Here is a 19,902-nt window from a genome sequence, read left to right on the forward strand (position 1 = left end):
AAGCCGTTCTCCCCTCCTGCCCCAGATCTTGTTTAACTCCTTCCATTGGCCCCAAGATGGGCAGGAACTCAGCTCATACCTTGTGTTCCCCAGACAGTGTCAGTAAATGCCATTTTAACCGTACAGCAAGGAACCGCAGTTGAATTGCCTTTGTTCTAGTTCCAATTTTAAATAATATGAACCTTCCCACAATAGGCAGTGTTATCGCTAATCCCCACAGCTGAGCCTAAAATAAGCTTACAAACCACGCGGCAGCCACAGTGGGAAGAACAATCATTCCAACAAAGGGCAGAGAGGGGGGAACAACCATGAGCTCCTTGGGTTATGTGGAGGGTGAACACAGTTGCTGTCGATTCACAAGAAATAAAAAAATAAAACTCTAAAAAAAAAAATAATAACAACTGCAGTGTGAAGGCCGGGTAAAATATTTACAAATATTTCAATAACAGCAGAAAGGTACCTGCTACGTCAATAGGTTGTAAAACAAATTCAGATGGAAGCTATTGTTTACCCTTAAATCAGCTCTAATGCACCAGCAAATGGGATTATCAGCATTCTGCGGGAGCGGCAGCATCAGCATTCGCTCCAGGTGTGCTCCGAAAAGGCTCTTTTGGCCACAGGTTTATTTGTAATTATTAAAATGCATCTTGTTCGCCTGCACTGAGCATGCAGCAAGTTCCAAATTTCCAGGCACCGGCATGTGGTATTTGCTTTAATTTATTATGTGTATTTTATGTATTATTTTACTGTGTCAATGCCACAGTGCAAATGAGAAACCCCATCTCAAGTGGAATCGAGCTTAGCATTTTATGTCACCCGTGCACTCAGAGCTGGTACATTCTTTGTTCCTGGGGGAAAGTTTTTACATCAAGGACAAGCAATCAGAAAACCAGCAGCTTATAGGGGTTATTCTCAGTGCCAGGTGTGGAAAGGGACCAGCACGGTACCTGGGTGTACCCCACGGGGGAAACAATGATATAGGAATGGGGCAGCCTCGTTTTCTCCCTAAGGGCACAAACCAGAGCCCTGCTGGGCCACCCTGAGCAGCGCATTATCCAAAATAACAGCAAATACAGAGAATTAATAGAAAAAAAACACCAAGAAGGGAGAGAAACCACAAGTCAGTTTGTGGTAAGAAATGGAACACAGCCCAATCTCACTTACCTGAGAAGAGGAAGAGCAAAACCACCCCAGAGACCCTGCAGCAAGAGCAGTTCAGCTGCAGGCTGGAGATCTTGAGGAGCTCGGCTGGGACACAGCTGAGGGGAGGCTCGGGCTGATGGTTAAAGGGACCAGCACAGGGAGACACCGCAGTCACGAGGACCATGAAAATCCACATCACTGGTCCCAAAGCAGAGGGCCAGGGGGTCTGATCCTAAGCGTTTTCCAGTATCAGGGAGAGAGGATGATGATGGGATGGGATGGGATGGGATGGGATGGGATGGGATGGGATGGGATGGGATGGGATGGGATGGGATGGGATGGGATGGGATGGGAGGAGGGCCCAGGGAGGTATGAAGAGCGCTGCTCTGGGGCTCGCCTCAAGACGCTGTGGTACAAGGGACACTGCTTATCAGAGGAAGGAACTGGGAACAAGATGACCACTGAGCATGTTTGAGCACTGAAATTACAAGCAGGGCTTGTAGGGGACAGGATCTGACATTTAATGCCTCTGTTTGTGAAGCGCTTGACATTCACGCTGACAGGAGCAGCGCAGACAGGCAGCGAGGCCTTCTGTCTGCCTGGGAAAGCATGTGCACGGCTAAAACAGCCTGGCTGCCCCTGCTCTCGAGCTGCACCCCGGGGAGGTACCAACGCAGGGAGCTGCGTGTCTCACGCGAGTTCGTGCAGCATCCCTGGGACAAACGGCCTGCAGCCTCCTGGAAAAGTCACCTCGTCCCCTTGTGCTGGAGCTTCGCTCCCAGAAAACTCCACCCGGGCAGCCTCTGCCAGGGCTTCACCACTCCTCCAGTAAAGAAATCTTTCCTAATATCCAATCTAAATGTAGCACGCTTCTGGGGTGCACAGCCCAAAAGAGCCAGGTTTTGATCTGATGTGGGGCTCAGAGGAGCCATTGTAAGAAAAATAAAGTTTGGGACTCATTGCTCTCTCAGAAAGCGGTGTGTGACAGCAGGCTGGATGGAAATAACTGCTTTTAAAAGGTGCCTCACCTGGCAGCAGCTCAGAAATTGGAGTGGCAGAGGGAGAAGGGAGCAATCAGTAGTTAATGCCTCGGGTAGGGGTCTCGTAAAGGCCTCAGGTCTGACAATGCCGGCACAAGGCCGAGCCCTGGCACTGGATTTAGTGTGGGACTCGGCCCGGAGCGGCCGCTGCCTCCGGCCCAGCCTGCCTGCACCCCAAGGGGTCCCGGGTCAAAAGACAAGATGAACCCGGTGAATAAACTGAACACGTAGTGGGAAGAAAGAAGATGGACAAAGGCCACGTACCAAGGAGCCGCAGCGTCACCAGCACACCCTCTCAGCCTCCCGGTCCATCCACTCCCAAGCTCTCCTACGGGATCTCCCCTCGCGGACACTGCCCTGTGAGCTGGCTCGTCCCTCCCCGTGTCCTTCCCCGGGTACAACTCTCGAGGCCGGGGTGGCCTCACGCGGTTGGTGCCAGCAGGCAGGTCCCGGGCGAGGCTGACAACTCGAGTCGCTGGCACCGCCGCTCGATCCGTGCTGCCGCCGCGGTGTCCGTGCCCGGCCCAGCCCCGAGAGAGGAACAGGGCCCGGGGTCCCTGGAGCGCAGCGCAGAGCCCTGCTCTCTGGCCCATCCATCCAGATGTGTCTTCTCTTAATTACAGCAAAACAACGCTCTCTCATCTCATTTTTTTATTGTTAGAAATGAACAGATTTAAAGCTTTTCCCCTCAAATTACGGTTCACCTGAGTAGATAATTAAAAGACTATAAAGGAGGTACATTTTTATGTGTAATTACGCCTACTTCTGCTGCCGTATCGGGGCTTCAAAAATATTTGCAAAACAACTCAAAACTTTTATTTTGTCAGTGCAATAATTGCTGCTTGTCACGGCCATCAGTGCGGGCGCCTCTGCTCCAGTGAGCGCAGCGTCTCGCAGGCGGCTTTGCTGAGAGAGGCAGGGTGGGCGCTGCGGCTACGGAGCATCGCGGGGAGCATCGCGGGAGCCGCTGGCAGAACAGCTGTGACGTGGAGACACCACATCCACGGGCTGGCCCCCAGCTCCCCCAGAGCCCAGGCTCCAGCAAGGAGAACAGTGTTTGTTTGTATTTTATGGGGGGCTGGAGGGAAGGATGCTCAGACTCTCCATTCATCTTGGCACTGGGCACACACCAGTCTGGATCTTCTCCACTTGCTGCTGGACGCTCCTGGTTTTGTTTGGCAGTACCAGGACCCAGCTGCCACCTCCCTGGCCAGGCTCATAGCCCAGGCACATGGGGAAGAGGGGAGGAAGGTGCCACTGGGAGGAAGGATGAGGAGGGACCACCAGCATCAGGGGCCAGCACCACGGTGCCTATCACCCACCCAGAGCCGGCTGAGCGATCGCTGCGCGGAGCACAAACACACCCAGCCCATGGCAAAACCACGCTCCTGGCCTCCCCGGGGGGCCTGCCTCGCTTTGAAGTCCCCAAACCCATGCTCAAACTCATGGTGTATGAAGAAGATAAAATACCCCATCTCCCTCATAAGGGCATCGGGAAATAAATTCATTAGTGTTTATAAAGAACTGAGCAACTCTGATTAGAGAGCCCTGGAAAAAGCCCATGAGGGAAATGAATAATTCGGCGTGCGGCGCTGCGCCGCGAAGGCACGCGGTAAATAATGCATGGGCTGCACATGGTGCCAGGAGATAAAAGGCTTGGGAGCAGCTCCAGCACTGTGTGCCGAGGGTGGCAGAGGTCCAGGGAGGGCAAAACATCCTCCTGGCTCGGGTAATGAATAACCACCTCCTAGCGCCGGGCCAGGAGCAGGGACATTTCAGGGTTTGGGGAGCCCAGGTTTGTGCTTTCCATGTTCCTTTGGTACCAGCTGGTGCTGCTGGGGAGTGGGCAGCAGCCTGTGCCAGGGAGGGTGCACCCGCACAACCAGCCCCTTGCTCAGCCCCCACCTTCTGCCCTGCTTCTGCAGAACCAGAAATAAGGGCTTGGCATGCTGCTCTTACAGGAGTTGGGCTGAAGTTGACCCCCTCCCCAAGTCCAGGGACGGTCCCCAAGGCTGTGGTGACAGCAGAGACAGTTTTCCACCCAGGTTAACATCGGCACCTTGGAGCAGAGAGCATCACCAGCCCTCTCTGGGCCAGATGGGTGTGAGAGGTGCTGCCAAAGGGCTGGTCCTGCGGGGAAGCATCCTGCATCACTGCTGGCTGGGCAGGGGAGCCCAGCTCAGAGCAGAGGAGAGGCTCAAAGCTGCCTTCTCTTCTGCTTGAATCAGAGGAGGTGCACCCTTTGCCCAGTTAGAGTATCTTACTGGGAGCTTCAGGCAAAATGCCCGGAGCCATCCCGTGCAGAGGAAAGGAGCTGCAAGTTGAAGCTCTTGTGATTGATTTGCTCATTCCTTGCTCGTCACACCCGGGGTGCCGGCACAGAGAATGCTGTGGGCAATCCCCTCACAGAGATGCACAGATGGCCTCATACCAGAGTCTGAGCAGAAGCAATTGCATCAAGGGGTTGCCCAACCAGCTCAGAAACCGGGTGGGGGTTTTGATTCCTGGCGGTGGGGATGGCTTTGGGGGTGGCCATGCAGGCTTAATCGAGGCAGTTACTGGAAACCAACTAAAAGCGATTAAGGGGAGTAAATCCTATCCTGTTCTGAGCACCTTGGGGTGCAGGGAGGATGCAAGCTGTGCATGCGTGCGGCTCTGCATGCACACACACGTATATGTGCATGTTGCTTAGGAGGAGGATGCGGTGTGACCTGATGAACAGAGACAAGCAGTTTGGCTGGGGATGGGAGGTGGCTTCCTTGACAGCATCCCCCAAAACCTCTCCCAAAGCACCCGGGGGAGATTTCAACACAAGAGCAGCCTCAGCCCGGCTCCATCTGAGCCCTTCAGGCTCAGCACGGGCTCTCCAGCGTGGCTGCAGCCCGCCCAGCTTGTCCTCCAGGAAAATCCTCCCACTTTTAATAGGCACTGAGGCACCTCCAATAATTCCAGCAGATGCTGCCATTTAATGCAGGTTGGCACATAACTTTATAATCGGCCCATATTGCTCCAATTACAATTTAGCCTATAGTCCTCTTGGGCTTGTATTTTATTTGTCTTTCATTGCCAAGCGTGGGAAGGAGGGGAGGTGGGATAGGACTGGGGGCTGTGCGCATCTCCGACCTCCCTCTCCTCAACTCCCACGCCTCTTTGTGCATCCAATACCTTCCCAAACCCCTTTTGCCTCAGGCCAGGGCTGTCCTCAGGCCAGAGCTGTGCCCCATGTCTTCTTTGCAGGCAGCATCTCACCCCTGGTCAAGCATCTACAACCAGACCCCACGGGTGAATTCCGCAGGGCAGCCCCCACTGCACCCCACGGAGCATCGTGCCAGGCTTGGAGCTGGCCTGGCAGCGCTCCTCCTCACCCCGTGTTGAGACCAGCCCCGGCTCAATCCTCTGCTTGCGGTCAGGCAAACCAGGAGTTACGCTACTGACAGAGACCGAGGCAGGCTGGCATCAAGCTGCTGTGCTGGAGCACCGGGCACATCGATACCTCCGGGAGCTTCTGCAGAGTCACTGGAGCCAACGTGCTGCATCCTTTTCCCCACCCTGAGTGCCACAACAGAAAGATTTTTCACTCCAGAGCAGGTCCCCGCTCTGGCTGTGAGCCACCCGCGTCTATAGGCAAAGCTCAGGAAAAATTTTGTGGATGCCGTGTAGTCTCAGTAAATACGCTCTCATTCCAGCTGGGATGTGGCAAAGCTGGGGAGTGGTGGCCCCATGGGAATGAAAGCCCACGGGGCAGAGCCTGACGCTGTAGATCCCATATGAGCGAGGGGAGGCTCCGCCAGGGCCTGGCGCGGGACTGGCAGCGGCACAGAGAGAGCAGCCCCAGCTCTGCCGAGCGGCTCTGGGCTCGGCGAGCCCCCGCGCTCTCGGCCACCCTTCTGAGCCCCATTAACCCATCAAACTGCCAGCAGCGCTCCGCCAGACCCCGCAAAAACGCTGTTCCCAGCCAAGCTGCTTTGGGAATGTTAAGCACTGGCTGTAAATGTCTTCTGATTATTTAACAGGGAAACCTCCAGGCTAGCTGCGTGAAGGATACACCCTCTCTGCACCCCAGGCCCCAGAGGATCCAAGAAACACGAACATTCCTTCAAAGCACACTGGTAGCCCGTTAAATCAAGTATCATCTACTCAGTTAAGGATGCTCAAACAACTTCAGCTCTGCCCTGTGTAAGCTACTGCCCATTGGCCTCTTGCACAAACAGGTGGCTGCATTTTATGGCTCTGGTTTCATTTCTCAGGATGGGCTTGGTAAGAAAAAACAACCCAAAACACTCAAAAAAACCCAGTTACTCTGGGCACACTGCTCTGCTCTGCACACAAAGTGTGAGACAAACCTCACTGAGCCCAGGACAGCTGAGTCCTGCCCGCAGGGACCTGGAGCCATCACCACGAGGATGTGAAGCCCGCTTGTTCAAAAGACCCTGTAGCAAAAAAATATCATCTGCTCTTAATGACCCCAGACATGTACTAAGAACTCATAAAGACCACAGAATCATTAAGGTTGGAAAAGACTTCTCAGCTCACTAAGTCCAACCGTCAGCCCAGCCCCACCATGCCTGCTAAACCATGTCCCCAAGTGCCACCTCTAGACATTCTTTGAACCCCTCTAGGGATGGAGACTGCACCCCTGCCCTGGGCAGCCTCTGCCAGGGCTTCACCACTCTGTCAGTAAGGAAATTTTTCCTGATGTCCAATCTAAATCCCCCTGGTGCAACCTGAGGACATCTCCTCTCATCCTATCCCTTGTTACTTGGGAGAAGAACCCAAAACCCACCTCACCACCACCTCCTTTCGGGAGCTGCAGTGATAAGTGATCTCTCAAGAGCAGCCGTGAGAAAGCCCCACATCAGCAATACCACTGAGACGAGAATTACAGAGCAGCAAGACCTCGGGATGTGCCAGTCCCACCTACAGCTGAGCTGGCAGACGCCTCCCTCCATGCAAGATCACCTCGAAACCACAGGGCAAGGGAAGCCGCTTACCCCCAACTCCAAACCTCTCCCTCAAAGCTCCTCTTTCCGAATCCAAAACACCTGGGGGGTGGTTGCATATTTCCATACCCACCCGTTTACAAAATTCTCCCCTTTTAGGCCACATTGGCAGCAGGAGGACGTTCGCTGCAGTCACTCCGTGCAGCAGGGTCAGCTCCCCAGGGAGCATCCCCTGGACGGACTGCATGGTCCAGGCTGGATGAAATGCCCAAGCACAGCCAATGCAGAAGGAAGAATCCACTCCCCTGCAGGCATTTAGAGCAATCCTTAAGGCAAGCAGGTTCAGGCAGAGCATCGGCTTTTGAATGGACAGGCTCCAGCAAGACTCGGGAAGCGAGGAGCCGACGTGCTCCCTGGTGCAGGCGGCACTTTCATCCCAGTCAGCACTTCCAGTGTGGCTTCCCGGAGCGATTGCACATCAGGGCTTTGAAACACACTTTGCAGGAAAAGTTGTGCCAAGAAAATTCCTTCTCCTGGCTTTCTTGAAGCAAGCAACCTCCGACCAGGACTGCTGAGAATCAAGTCACTTAATTTACAAACCAGAGAGCCAGATCTGATGGATATCAAAATTCGAGGTAAGTCAAGGAGCGATGGAGCACTGCTAGTTCCCTCAATGAATATTCATGGCAAATACTCACCCAGCTCTGAGCTGAAGAGAGACCTGCAGCCGAAAAGCTGCCCCTGGGAAGGGGAATGAGAGGGTGCAGGCTTATTTCATCATTTTTATTGAGTGCAATGTTCTCTTTAGTACAATATTCTCTGAAAGTTACTGTTACAAACGCCGACAATTTCAACACAATCAACAAATTGGGGAAGGGGAGGGGGGAAGAAAGGCAAAAAAAATTACAAGGGGTGAAATCTTTTACAGACATCTCACTGGTTATGTACAGGACTGGGGACGGCCGGCTGGCACGGGGCGCGCCGCAGCTCCCGAGTCGTCACCTCGGGGTGGCAGGGGGAGCGCTCTCAATCCCCTCCCTGGTGCTGCTGCCCGGCTGCAACACTGCACTTGACGCCCCTGCAAGGCAAGAGGGAGGGAAAGGAACAGAAGGTGAGAATAAGCAAGTCCTGTGCTCAGAGAAGCAGCACGTCGCCCAGAAAGCAGACTGCCCCTTCACAGCCGAGCCCCTCGCGACGCTGAGCCCCCCGCCCTGCAGCTGTTGGACTGCACCCTGCAAAACCAAAAGACATCACATAGCAGAGGCAGCCTCTCAAAAAAACTCCCATAAAAAGCAGCAATTAATTACTACGCTGTCAGAAAAGTGACAATTGCATTGAAAGATCTCCGTGTTTCCTTGGCAGGGGGGTAAAGGAATGGAAGATGCATTTCTTTGTGAAGCTGAGATGCTTTGGAGAGCAGAGGCTGAGACTGGATTTGGGGGGTGGGTGGGTTGCTGTGTTTCCCAGCAGTGAAGATGCTGGTTTTTCCCCCTCACACTGCAACATGAGCAGCCCCAGGTCTAAAGTGGGAGCAAACCACCACACACCAAGAAATGCCTCGTTCCCAAAGAACAAAACCCACTCATTTTCTCCACTGACAGTGGAAACAGGAGGTCTCCAAACCAAAGGAGCAGCCCCAGGAGAACCTCCTTCTCGCCCTGCAACCCACAAGTGCCAGGCAGCAGCAGAGTCCCATTATTTAGCCTCTTCAGAGAGGCAAAGATGCTTTTAATATACAATTGCACCTTGGAAACATAAAGGCACCACATTAAATAACAAAGCAATTGACCGCTGTGTCCCTTTGCTGAGCCACCGATAACCAAAGCTCGCTGGCGTAATTACCGCCGGGCGTCCCTGTGCCTCTCCGCACACACCGAGGCTTTCAAAAACCAGCTCCAGCTGTGGCTGACATTTCACTCCTATTGAAAACCATCGTTCTCCTGAATGAAAATCAGGTTTTTTTAGCAGAACCAGGGAGTAACAAAACTTTTGTTTAGTAATTTGATTCTATGTGGTGCTGTTGGGCCGATAGTTGGACCTGATCATCTTAGAGATCTTTTCCACAGTTCTAATTTAGAGTTTGGCAGGAAAATGAGCCTGTGAGAAAGGGTCCGAGAAACTGAGATTATCTTCAAAAATAAAAAGCTTTGCTAGGGGAAAAGACATCGCCATGCATTTCTTATGCATCGGGGTCCATTTTTGGTGCCACGCTTGGAGATTCGGTCTCACGGCTCCCATCAACGCCAATGAGAGCAGAACAGCAGGAAAAAGCGACAATGGGAGTAAAAATAATGTTTTACAAAAGGCAGCAGATGCAGCAGACAATGTTGAACAAGCTGCTGAGCCAGGTGGGTCCCCAGGGACCGGTGTAAATCGGGGTGGCTGCACCCAAGTCCGTGGGGAGCCAGTGGTTTGTACAGACTGCAGGTTCAGCCACATTAAAGCTGCAGTGGAGCAACGGCTCTGGCCCCGGGCGCTGCTCCCGGCTCTGCCACCACCTTCGCCCCACGGCCCTTCCCTGCCCCTTCAGCCACAGCTGCCCAACCCATCGGCAGCGACCCAGCTGAGGAAGCGTTTGGAGGTTTTTGGTGGCGGCTGCTGGCTGGGCTCTCAAAGGCAGCTGCATCCCTCCCCTTCCCCACAGAGTCACTGAACCATTAAAGTTGGAAAAGACCTCTAAGATCATCGAGTCCAACCCCATCGTGCCTGCCAAACCACGTCCCAAAGTGCCACGTCTACACAGCTATGGGTGATTTGAGCCGATCCCAAAGGATTGATCCCAAGGGGCAGGTCAAGAGCAGCTGCGGGAGAACAGGGAGGAGCAGGGCGGTTGAACATCCCCAGGTGGGCACCTGCTCGCCCACTGCACCTCCTCCCCACAGGGCTCCAGCGTGGAGCCCCTGTGAAGCAGCGTAGACGGCTCTCATCTCAGCCTGTAAGTGTCAGCATGACACACATGGCAATAAAAAGGCCACACCAGTGAGATGAGAAAGCATCGTGTAAGGGAAGGTGTCATCAGCATCGACGTGGCCGCAGGGGTGCTCACGGGAACAGGGCAGCCAACGCCCCGACTGGTCACCAGGCACACGGCACCACAAACCCAGCGGCTGCCCTCGCCAACCCCCGATGCGAGGGGAGTCACATGCGAGGGGCCTCCCAGTGCCCCATCCCCACCCAGTGCCCCGGGCACCAACCCCAGTCAGGAGATGGGAGCCCGAGTCCCAGACCGCAGGATGCGGACACCTCCCCAAGACACCCTGCTGGGGAGTGGGAAAAGAACTCAGCCAAAGTCACAGGGTAATAAAGAACTAAAAGTGACCACAGAATCACGGAATAGTTTGGGTTGGAAGGGACCTCAAAGCCCATCCAGTCCCACTCCCTGCCGTGGAGCATCAGGGGCTCCAAGCCCCATCCAACCTCGCCCTGGAACCCCTCCAGGGATGGGGCAGCCACCCCTGCTCTGGGCAACCTGGGCCAGGGTCTCCCCACATTTCTTCCCAAGATTTCATCTCAATCTCCCCTCTTTCAGCTCAAAACCATTCCCCTCATCCTATCCCTGCCCTCCCTGATCCAGAGCCCCTCCCCAACTTTCCTGGAGCCCCTTTCAGCACTGGAAGCTCCTCTAAGGTCTCCCCACAGCCTTCTCTTCTCCAGGCTGAACAACCCCGACACTCTCTCCTCATACGGGAGGTGCTGCAGCCCTTGCATCGCTGATGATCACTGGTGTGACTGACGTGTGCCTGTTTCACAGTCACCTCCCTGCATGAGCCCCCACGAGGCTCCAGCCCCCGTTTCCAACGCAAGCCTCACCTTGCTCCTTGGAGAACACTCAGCACGGTCTGCACCCCCTGCCATCCATCCCGCTTGGTGCTAATTATCATTGATAATCGTGCTGATGGCAACCGTAATTTTCCTGCCCTCTCTCCCCACCTTCGCACAAGGGTTCAGTTTCCTAACAAGGCCCCTGAGGATAACCACGGAGAGGGAGGCAGGGTCACCCGCACCGCGCTGTCAGCTCCTGGGCAACGCGCTGGGATGGGAGAGCAGAGAAGGGAAAGCCACCGCCCGGGCCGTGGATGGGGAAAGCTGCCAAGCCTACTTTACTTGGGGACACAGAGAAAAATTCACTCCAATTAATTTTTTTAGAGCATAGGCGTTAATCCCCCTACACTTATCTAGAATTAACGCAGCCTTAAGTAGATTTTTTGCCTAAGCTACTTCCACACTCACCCCAAACGGGCCCGTCTGTTTGGGAATGAGCAGAGTTCAGCTAATCCACTTCAGACACACACAGCCGGTTTGTTCAGATTAACGTCCTCCAGCGCTTCCCTCCAGAGATGAACCAGGAGTCCTCAACACCATCCTGCCTCTGCCACCGGCAGGGCCACCCCATCCACCGTCACCTCGCCCAGCAATGCAGCTGGTTTCTCCTCTCCTCACCGTCCCTTTGTTGGGGTCCACTAGGACCTGGTGATGTCCCTGCAGCAGCCTCCATGGCTCCTGAATGAGATGAGAAACCCTGGCCCCAAAGCACCTGCCTTTCCACCTGCAGTTTAACAGGACAGGTGACCTTGGAGCTATGCACACTTCTGAGAACTTGAAAATCCACCGCAGGGTCTGTAAATCCATTCCTTGTCTTAGAAATCCATTGATTCTTTTTTTTAAAAGTGAAATTCAATGCTTAAGAGTAACGATTTCCAAGTGAACATAGAGTGACTCAAATATATCGGCAGCTTTTATGGATCAAAGCAAAAGCTTTAATTCAGACCCTAACAAATGCAAATGTGTCTGTCTCCGTCACAGAACAACAGTGTTGGTGGTGAGTCAGTGCAGAATAACCTTCACAGGCGATGCCTGATGACTTCTAGGCCACGGGACAGCTGTGATGCCCCGCTGGCTCCCACGGGGATGTCCTTAGCCGCCACCTTTACTGATGGGACCTCTGCAACTAACCACCACAAAACAACCCTTCCCTCCCTCTGACCCAAACACCTCGGAGCAGCATCCTCCACGCCGGCTCATCAAGAAGATGCCATCACCCCACGGAGGAGCAGACAGCAGAAGAGGAGATTCCGCGGGGCTCAGGCTTGAGCATGGGGAGCTCCTGGAGCAGAGATGGAGGAGGAGCGAAGAGGGACAGGGGAACAACAGCCCTGTTGTCTCCTCAGGAAGGAGCATTGCAAACACCAAAGGCTGACAGGCTTAGAAAAAATGGTCTGAGCTTGTTCTTATTTAAAAACCGGCTGCCTGCTGTTTTCATCGCAAGCCCTGCTCTGACTCGCAGCAACATTTAAAATTAAATATACATAAGTGCTTTCAAAGAACTGTTAATTTGAAGGTCATTAAATGGCATAAAATACACTCCTTTTTTCTCCAGAAAGAAGGACATAATAATGCTATTAATACCCGCTCCTCTTCCACGTTCAAAAGCTCGCTCTTGCCCTGGATGTGCAAGGGGCTGAGCTTACCTTGGCTGGCAGCACGACATCTCATTTTAATTACTGCTATTGAGAAAGCGGCTGCCTCCTGCACCGCACTCGGCGCAGCCCAACGGGGACGAGGCTGTACAAAAGACGTGGCAAAGCCCGGGGAACGGTGCAGCTGGATTGCCAAGAGGGATTGTTTTGGGGGGATGAGGGGGCAACACCACAAGGCTGCACTGGAGGATGTTCGAAGCCAGTTGGCAAGACCTGCTCCAGACATGAATCCTGCCCATTGGTTCTCACACCAAGACCTTGCACCAAGCTTGGAGCAGGGTTTTTACAGCAAAAAGTCCCCTTTTTGATGTAATGCGACACGCAAAAAAACCAAAGCCAACCCAGATGCAAGAAACAACCCTTAAAAAGACACAGAAGGGCTGAGGTTTTGGAACTGTAGAAACGTAGCGAAGGAACTGAGAATTCCAAAACGTTTCCATGAAAGAATGGGATCAGGAGCAAGTGTGAGGTGGGCTCACTTGAGGGCAACCTGGGTGAGCAGCAGCATCCAGGCATCGCTGTTCAGTGCAGAACTGGGGTGGAGGAGGTGGACCCTCCTAGTCTGGAAGGCATCACCTCCAGGGACAACGCTGTCGGCAACCTCACGCAGCCCATGGAGCACCACGGCAGCCCTCGACTTGCAGAATGGCTCAATTTTCCTTGATTTCCAGCCATAAAGAAAAGCAGGTGAGCGCTGGTCCAAGTTAGCCATTGTCAGGGTGTTAGGAGGCAGGAAAGGCAATGAGCATCATCCACTCCTGGAAATCAAACCAAGGTGGTTCAGTCACAGGACTCGGCATCTCTGAAAGCATCCAAGGACCTGGACAGCCAGTTTATCCACACAGGGGTCCTCCAGTCTTTTGAGTTTGGATGGGCAGAACTCAATTCCAATATAAAGCCTCCAATATAAAGCAAAGGGCTGTGGTGCTGTCGCATCGTCCCTCCAGCCCAGCTGCCTCGCAGGTGCTTGTGTGGCGGGGCGAAGCACAGCAGGGGAGTCATAAAGGTGGAGTTTTGATATTTAGCCCGTGTTGCTGTCATTCATTTCTTTAAATGCCTTTAGCTTCCTTCTAATAAAAGAGAAATCATAAAAGAAACCCACAAAGGATCCTTCACCGGCAGCGAATATCAATGTGGCGAGGTGGTGTGTTAGCATGCACGGCGCCCGCTCCATCTGCATGTTGGATGCGCTTTGACAACATCCTGGAATACAGATTTGGGCCGCGAGTATCCCGAGAGGTATTAGTGATCATCTATCAGACAGGACGCGGAGCAGTCCCTGCTGTTGTAAACAAGGGGTGTTTTTCTCTGCCTCTTTCTCTGGGGGGAATTCAGTGATTTAAAACAAGCTAATTCCTGTGTCTTGTTAGCTCCTGTTCTTCGGCAGAGCCTCTTCCTTAGATGATTAAAGAAATTAAATCGGAGGCATAAGGAGCATCCCCATCAGCAGGACCCTTCATCTGCTGGTGGTGTCAGCTGCCAGCCTCCTGAGCCGAGCACTGGGCCCCCCAGTCAGAGAACATCCCGATGGCCTCAGCACGGGGGACAACGCTCACGCCAAAGACACACGGACAGAGGAAGGGTTTCCCACTTGGGTATGGTGGCAGCAAGAAAATCTGGAGAGGGTGGGGAGGCACTGGCACAAGTTGTGCAGGGAGGTGGTGGAGGCTCCATCCCTGGGAACATTCCAGGCCAGGTTGGATGGGGCTCTGAGCAACCTGACCCGGTTAAAGACATCCCTGCTCCTGCAAGGAGGTAGGACTCCACGACCTGTAATGCTCCCTTTCAACCCAACACATTCTATGATTCTATGATTCCCTGGTCTCCATGGCACGGATGAGCATGGGGTCACACCACAACACAGATGGACTCAGAACGAACCCACGGTGCAGGTGGGTGTGTGGCAACTCAATGGCGAGGACGGACAGGGGACAAACCCACAGCTCAGGCAGAAGTGAGGGATCCCCACGCCGCAGAGACACAAGGCATCTCCGTGGCACAGGAGGACACGGGGCATCCCCGTGGCAGAGATGGACGCATGAGGGGCACGGAGGGTTTCTTGTACATGTAGGAGCCACCGCAGCACCACGTCACGGCCGGGCCCGGCAGCCCTCGAGGCACGGCTGGGCCGCTCGCCCACGCCACCGCTCTCCCTGCCACATGGGCGCTGCTGGGTGCCAGCAACAGCGCGGTGACAGATTCTTATAGCTCGCACGCAACCCTCTAAGTAAAAGCCTTATTAAGAATTCATTCATTTTATAAACTCTCGGCGCGATCCACAGAGGGAAGTTAGAGTGCCCAGTTCCACAATATCTGTGTAAATACTGACACGCGTCTGGTAATTTTAACGAGATCGATTTGCAAAGGAGGCCAACAGTGCAACAGAAAAAGAATAAAAATCAAATTAAATACAAGGAAACAGTCACTGGGAGAGGCTTTGGAAGCCAGTAGGAAACTACAGAGAAGGACAGATGGACGAGAGGCACATGAGACAAACGGACCTACCTCTGAAGCCAGGAAACCTAAGTCCGTAATTCAATATCAAAATCCTTAGGTCCACAAGATGGGGAAAAAAAGTCCTCCATAGCCATCTTCTGCGCCTCGCCGGGGCTCGGGAGGCCTCCGCAGTCCATTCCCCAGAGCACCTCTCTCCTTCTCCAGCAGTTGTCAACCCAGGCAATACCGTGCGGCAGCTCCTCCACTCCCGTCCATCCCCGCCGGGCAGACCCCGCATCCTCCTCCCCGCCCGCGGGATGCTGAGCGCTTGCTTCGCCGCCGTGTGGTTCCCTGCGACCTCCCAGTCCCGGGGGCTTCGAGCACAAACCCCAGGCCCCTGCATGGGAGCCGGCCGGCTGCTGCTGTGGGGTAACAGGGATCTTCAGTGAGGGACAAGCAGTGAGTCCACGGTGAGTTGACAAGGTACAGACGCGCACGAGCGCACACACACACGGGAACACCTCCTTCCATTTCCAGGATGGATTATTATTATTTTTTTTTTAATCCTTTTTTTTTTCCTTTTTGCAAAAAAAATGCAAGCAAAAGAGAAAAAGAAAAAAAAAACCAAACCCAAGGTTTTCTATTGAAGGTACATCTCTTCTTCAATATGAAGACATTAACTGGATTGGGTCGGATCCCCCATGCAGTGGTCAGCGAAGTCCTTTGGTCATTGCCAGAGTGGCCCCCGGGCAGGACGGCAGGAGCTGCGGAGATGTCTGAGGACACTTCCACCCGGTCCGTGAGCAGAGAGGGGAGCGGGGAGGGCCGGGGCAGGGAGGGAGGGCGAAAGAAAAGAAGACAAGGAAGGCAGTTTCTCCAGACGGGACGCTCCACCTCATGCCTCTCCCTTCCCCAACAGCCCCTTTCTCCTTCTCAGTTTAGATCACTGCTCACCAGTGGGATTGGAGTCTGGTCTCTCAGGTTTGGGTTTGCTTCCCCAACACACATTGGTTTGTCTTCATTGTTTGTTGTCTTTGTCCTTTTTTGTTTTGTTTTTTTAAATATATGATTTGTACATATTTATATGTATTTATAGGCTGTTCCCCATGACATCGGTAAGTGTGCTTCTGTGGGTGAGGAACGGAAGTCACCAGTTAGAGAAGACTCCCAGGAACATCCTTCGTCTGCAGTCACAGTCCCAGGCAGCGGTGGCTCCTCTCCAAATGCTACCCCGCAGCGCCCTTCAGTTCCTCCCCACCCACCTCTGCCCCTCGCTGCGCGCCCTCCCCGGACCCTCCCCGTCGGACGGGGGACATCATGCCATCGAGGTCGGAGACTGACTCATCTGTACTCGCATGGACTGGACGCTGTTCAGGATCTTCTTCTGGTGCCCAGCCAAAGTCACCCCTATTCTCAGGAGGTCTCTGGAAGACAGACAGACAGACGGATGGAGGAATATCATAGAATGAATCATGGAGTGATTTGGGTTGCAAGGGAAGCCCATCCTGTTCCAACGCCCGGCCATGAGCCGGGCACCACCCACTGGACCAGGTCGATCCAACCTGGCCTTGAACACCTCCAGGGATGGGGCAGCCACCACTTCCCTGGCCAGCCCGGGCCACGGCCTCAAGGGGCACCTGAGGACTGGTGTATCTGTTTCGCCGTCTCTCAGCGAGGCGAGGGAGACAAGCTCAGCTGGTCCACGCCACTCAGCAGAAGAGCAGCCACAGAGTCCACAAGCATCACAGGGGTGAGGGGGGACCAAGAGCAGACAGAGAGCTGCAGGCTGGCCCCCGGATTGTGAACGCGGCCACCTCGACTCAGGGTGCTTCTGCCCACCCACTTCCCTCTGCAGACAGCTGGCACCAACCTGCCCACCTCCCGCAGCCCCAGCCCGTCCCGGGCAGCATCCAACTCACTCGGACGTCATCTGGGCAACGAGCTGCAGGGAGGTGAAGCCAGCGGTCAGGAAGCTGTCCCTGTACTGGCTCATCTTCACAGCGCTCAGCCAGTCATCTACTGAGGTAAAGGCAGTGAAGTCGGGGATGGAGCGGTCAAGGAGGGGCTGAGAAGGCCTGCAACAGGACACACCGCTGGTGACAAGCCCGGCCAGTGCCGTGGCACTGCGCTGCGCCAGCCTGGCTGGTGCACAACAGTGCCCCCAGTTCACCCCTCCGCGCCCTCCCTCCGGAACTGCCCTGCTCCCAGCACGTGCCTGAGACAAGGAAAGCCTCGAGGAAGGCCTGGCCTATGGGAACAGCCAAGCAGCGCTTTGCTGCCCTGCACGTTGTAATCCAGCTGCGGGAGCCGCAGGGGAGGAGGCGCTGGCAGAGCAGACAGCGCGCCTGTATGGTCACATGCCACAGTGAATCAATAGCGAAGAATTATTGCTGTTGCTCAACTGAAAACTGCATGTTCTTTGCCTGATTGTCAAGCAGAGCAAAGACAGAAACCCCATGTGCCTGGCAAACAACTCAGGAGTTCCTGTCCTTCCCCCCGGCAGCACGAGCTGCTCAGGAATCCTTTTGCCACAGTGTGGGACGTGGACATGGGAGCATCCTCTGTGCTGGGAGACTCACACAGCGGTGATGGTAGCCACAGTTTTGAGGCTCGCCGGGTTGCGGATCATTTTATCGAGGGTGTTGACGATCTCGGTGAAGCGCGGGCGGGTGTTGCGGTCCTTCTGCCAGCAGTCCAGCATCAGCTGGTGAAGGGCAGCGGGACAGTCCATGGGTGGCGGGAGCCGGTAGTCCTGCTCGATGGCGTTGATGACCTGCAGGGCGGCAGGGGAGGGAGCAGCGCGTGAGGACAAGGAGCTCAGAGGTCTCTGTTAGGGAAAAACACAGCCACGGCTGGGGCTGAGCCACCCCTGCTGCTCAGATCCCCGAGTGGAACTGCATGGGCGGGCAGAGGTGCTACAGGCAGCACTGCCATGCACCGCAAAGGCAGCTGCCAGCCCACTCGATCACCAGCAAAGGGAGCAGGAGGAGACACTCAGAGCCGGGGTTCTCGGAGGTTAATCTCTGCTCTGATGCTCCACACGCCACAGTTCCTCCCGGCAGAAAGCTGCCACTCATTATCTCGGCGGATCGCCTCGGAGTGCTGCAGTGCAACTAACACAGCTCTTTCCCCGCTTGTAAACCCTCTGAACATTTTCAAAGGCCCTGCAGCTTCCTGAAGTCCAATTACCAGCCCACTGGCTTTTCTTTCCAATTTCCTTCCTTGCATCCTCTCACTCACCGACCTGTTTCATCTCCAAAACCGAGCACTGCTTCAGTGAGGCTTCGGGAAGGAGCAGAGAGCCGTTCAGGCAGGGCTTTCTTCTGGGAACGAGACCCCTGCCTGCCCCCCAGAGCTGCGTGGATGCCCCCAGACCCATCCCCAGTGCTTACATCTTGGTTGGACATGTCCCAGTAGGGCCTCTCCCCGAACGACATCACCTCCCACATGACAATGCCGTAGCTCCAGACGTCGCTGGCCGAGGTGAACTTGCGGTAAGCAATAGCCTCCGGTGCTGTCCACCTCACAGGGATCTTCCCACCCTGCGGAAAGAGGGAGAGCAGCTGAGAAACAGCAGTCTTGGCAGTGGAGCCCAGACACCCCTGAGCCAGGGCCGGAGCCATCCTGCACATCTCCAGCCACTGGTCCCCAGGGACCCCACAGAGCATCTGCCACGTGGTACCCAATGGGACGAGGAGGCAAGAGCCGAAAACACCTCTATGAATCTATCTGGTACCTGCACAAAAGGGCTGAGCCAAGCGAGACAAAAGTGTCTATCCCACTCGGGAGCCACTCCTGCATGACACCTCCTCATTCCAGCTGCCCTGCAGGACCCAGCTCATCGCTGGCCTGTCCCCAGGACTCTGCTCGAGGAGACACCAGGTAACAAAGACTACACTAACGCTCAGATAAGGAGCCACAGGTATCCCCATCTCTCGGCCTTCAACAGAAACAAGGTCTAACCTAGAGCATCCTCTATGGCATCGTCTGAGCTCCCACAGCTGCTGGAAGGCCCTTCCAGACCCACCTTAGGAGTGGAAGGCAAGAACCAAAACACCTTTAAGTCCCAAGGAGGCCTGGAAAGCACTGAACGGGGAAGTGCCTCTAGCGGAGAGCCCCTCATTCTCCTAAAAGCTCAAGATCAGGCTCTGCTTCTCAAGCCACCCCATCGAGCCAGGGCAGGTCCCAGCTCCTGGCAGGACAGGGAGGGCTGGAGGCTGTGCCAAGGGGGCAGGGATGCTGCAGAGGGGCAGCATGCCCGAGAGGCAGCTTCCTGAACAAGCACCGCGGAACAACAGCAAAGAGAGCCAAGGGGTGGAGGAATCCGCAGACACGCACGGGTCTCATTCCAGGCAGAACTGCATCGTAAATCGTTCAGCACAATTGTCTTCTGTAGCCTCTTCCGACGAAGTATCAGCTGCTCCGAAAGGATGAATGGCAAAAAAAATTTGATTTGAATAACTACAAATGGAGAAATTAACTGCTAGGTTGTTTTTCCTGTCTTCTCCCCAGAGCTAAAAACCTGCTGTGGGAGGCAGAGTGATGCAATCACAAGCGCAGCATCACTTCCCAGCTGCCGGGGAGATCTATTATGACCCAAATTAAATAAAAACACAGATGAGATAATCTCTTTTATCTCTAAAGGTGGGGAAAAAGCTACTATGTGCCTCATCCCAGCGGCTACTGCTGGGGTCATTGAGCATAAAATAAATGATAAGCGTTTAAGGCATGCTGCGAGCAGGACGGGTGCGGGCAGGACCAGGGCAGCTCCAGGGAGCAGGGCAACGTCCTGTAGGCAGCGGAAGAAGAGTGAGGAGCTGCAGCCAGGCCAAAATGCTAAGTCAGCCTTCAAAGGCTCTATTCTAA

General features: G+C 54.5%; 1 protein-coding gene across 2 annotated transcripts in view; it reads right to left on the minus strand.

The window, feature by feature from the left end:
- Positions 1 to 7,887: 7,887 nt before the first annotated feature.
- The window catches only part of EPHB1 (EPH receptor B1), a 75,063-nt gene continuing 63,048 nt past the window's right edge, over positions 7,888 to 19,902 (minus strand). Inside the window, exons 13-17 of one of the 2 annotated variants that reach the window (XR_011338081.1) lie at positions 18,429 to 18,578; positions 17,616 to 17,809; positions 16,956 to 17,111; positions 15,106 to 16,460; positions 7,888 to 8,201 (exon numbers count right to left, since the gene is read on the minus strand). Coding sequence is in view for 1 of the 2 variants with exons in the window: in XM_069864713.1 (XP_069720814.1) it covers positions 16,352 to 16,460; positions 16,956 to 17,111; positions 17,616 to 17,809; positions 18,429 to 18,578 (609 nt within the window). In the remaining variant the exon portion in view is untranslated. Of the gene's footprint in view, positions 8,202 to 14,613; positions 16,461 to 16,955; positions 17,112 to 17,615; positions 17,810 to 18,428; positions 18,579 to 19,902 lie in introns of those variants that run through there. The other variant, XM_069864713.1, reaches the window with a different exon arrangement.

This window comes from Phaenicophaeus curvirostris, chromosome 10, assembly GCF_032191515.1.
Source record: "Phaenicophaeus curvirostris isolate KB17595 chromosome 10, BPBGC_Pcur_1.0, whole genome shotgun sequence".
Classification (NCBI taxonomy): domain Eukaryota; kingdom Metazoa; phylum Chordata; class Aves; order Cuculiformes; family Cuculidae; genus Phaenicophaeus; species Phaenicophaeus curvirostris.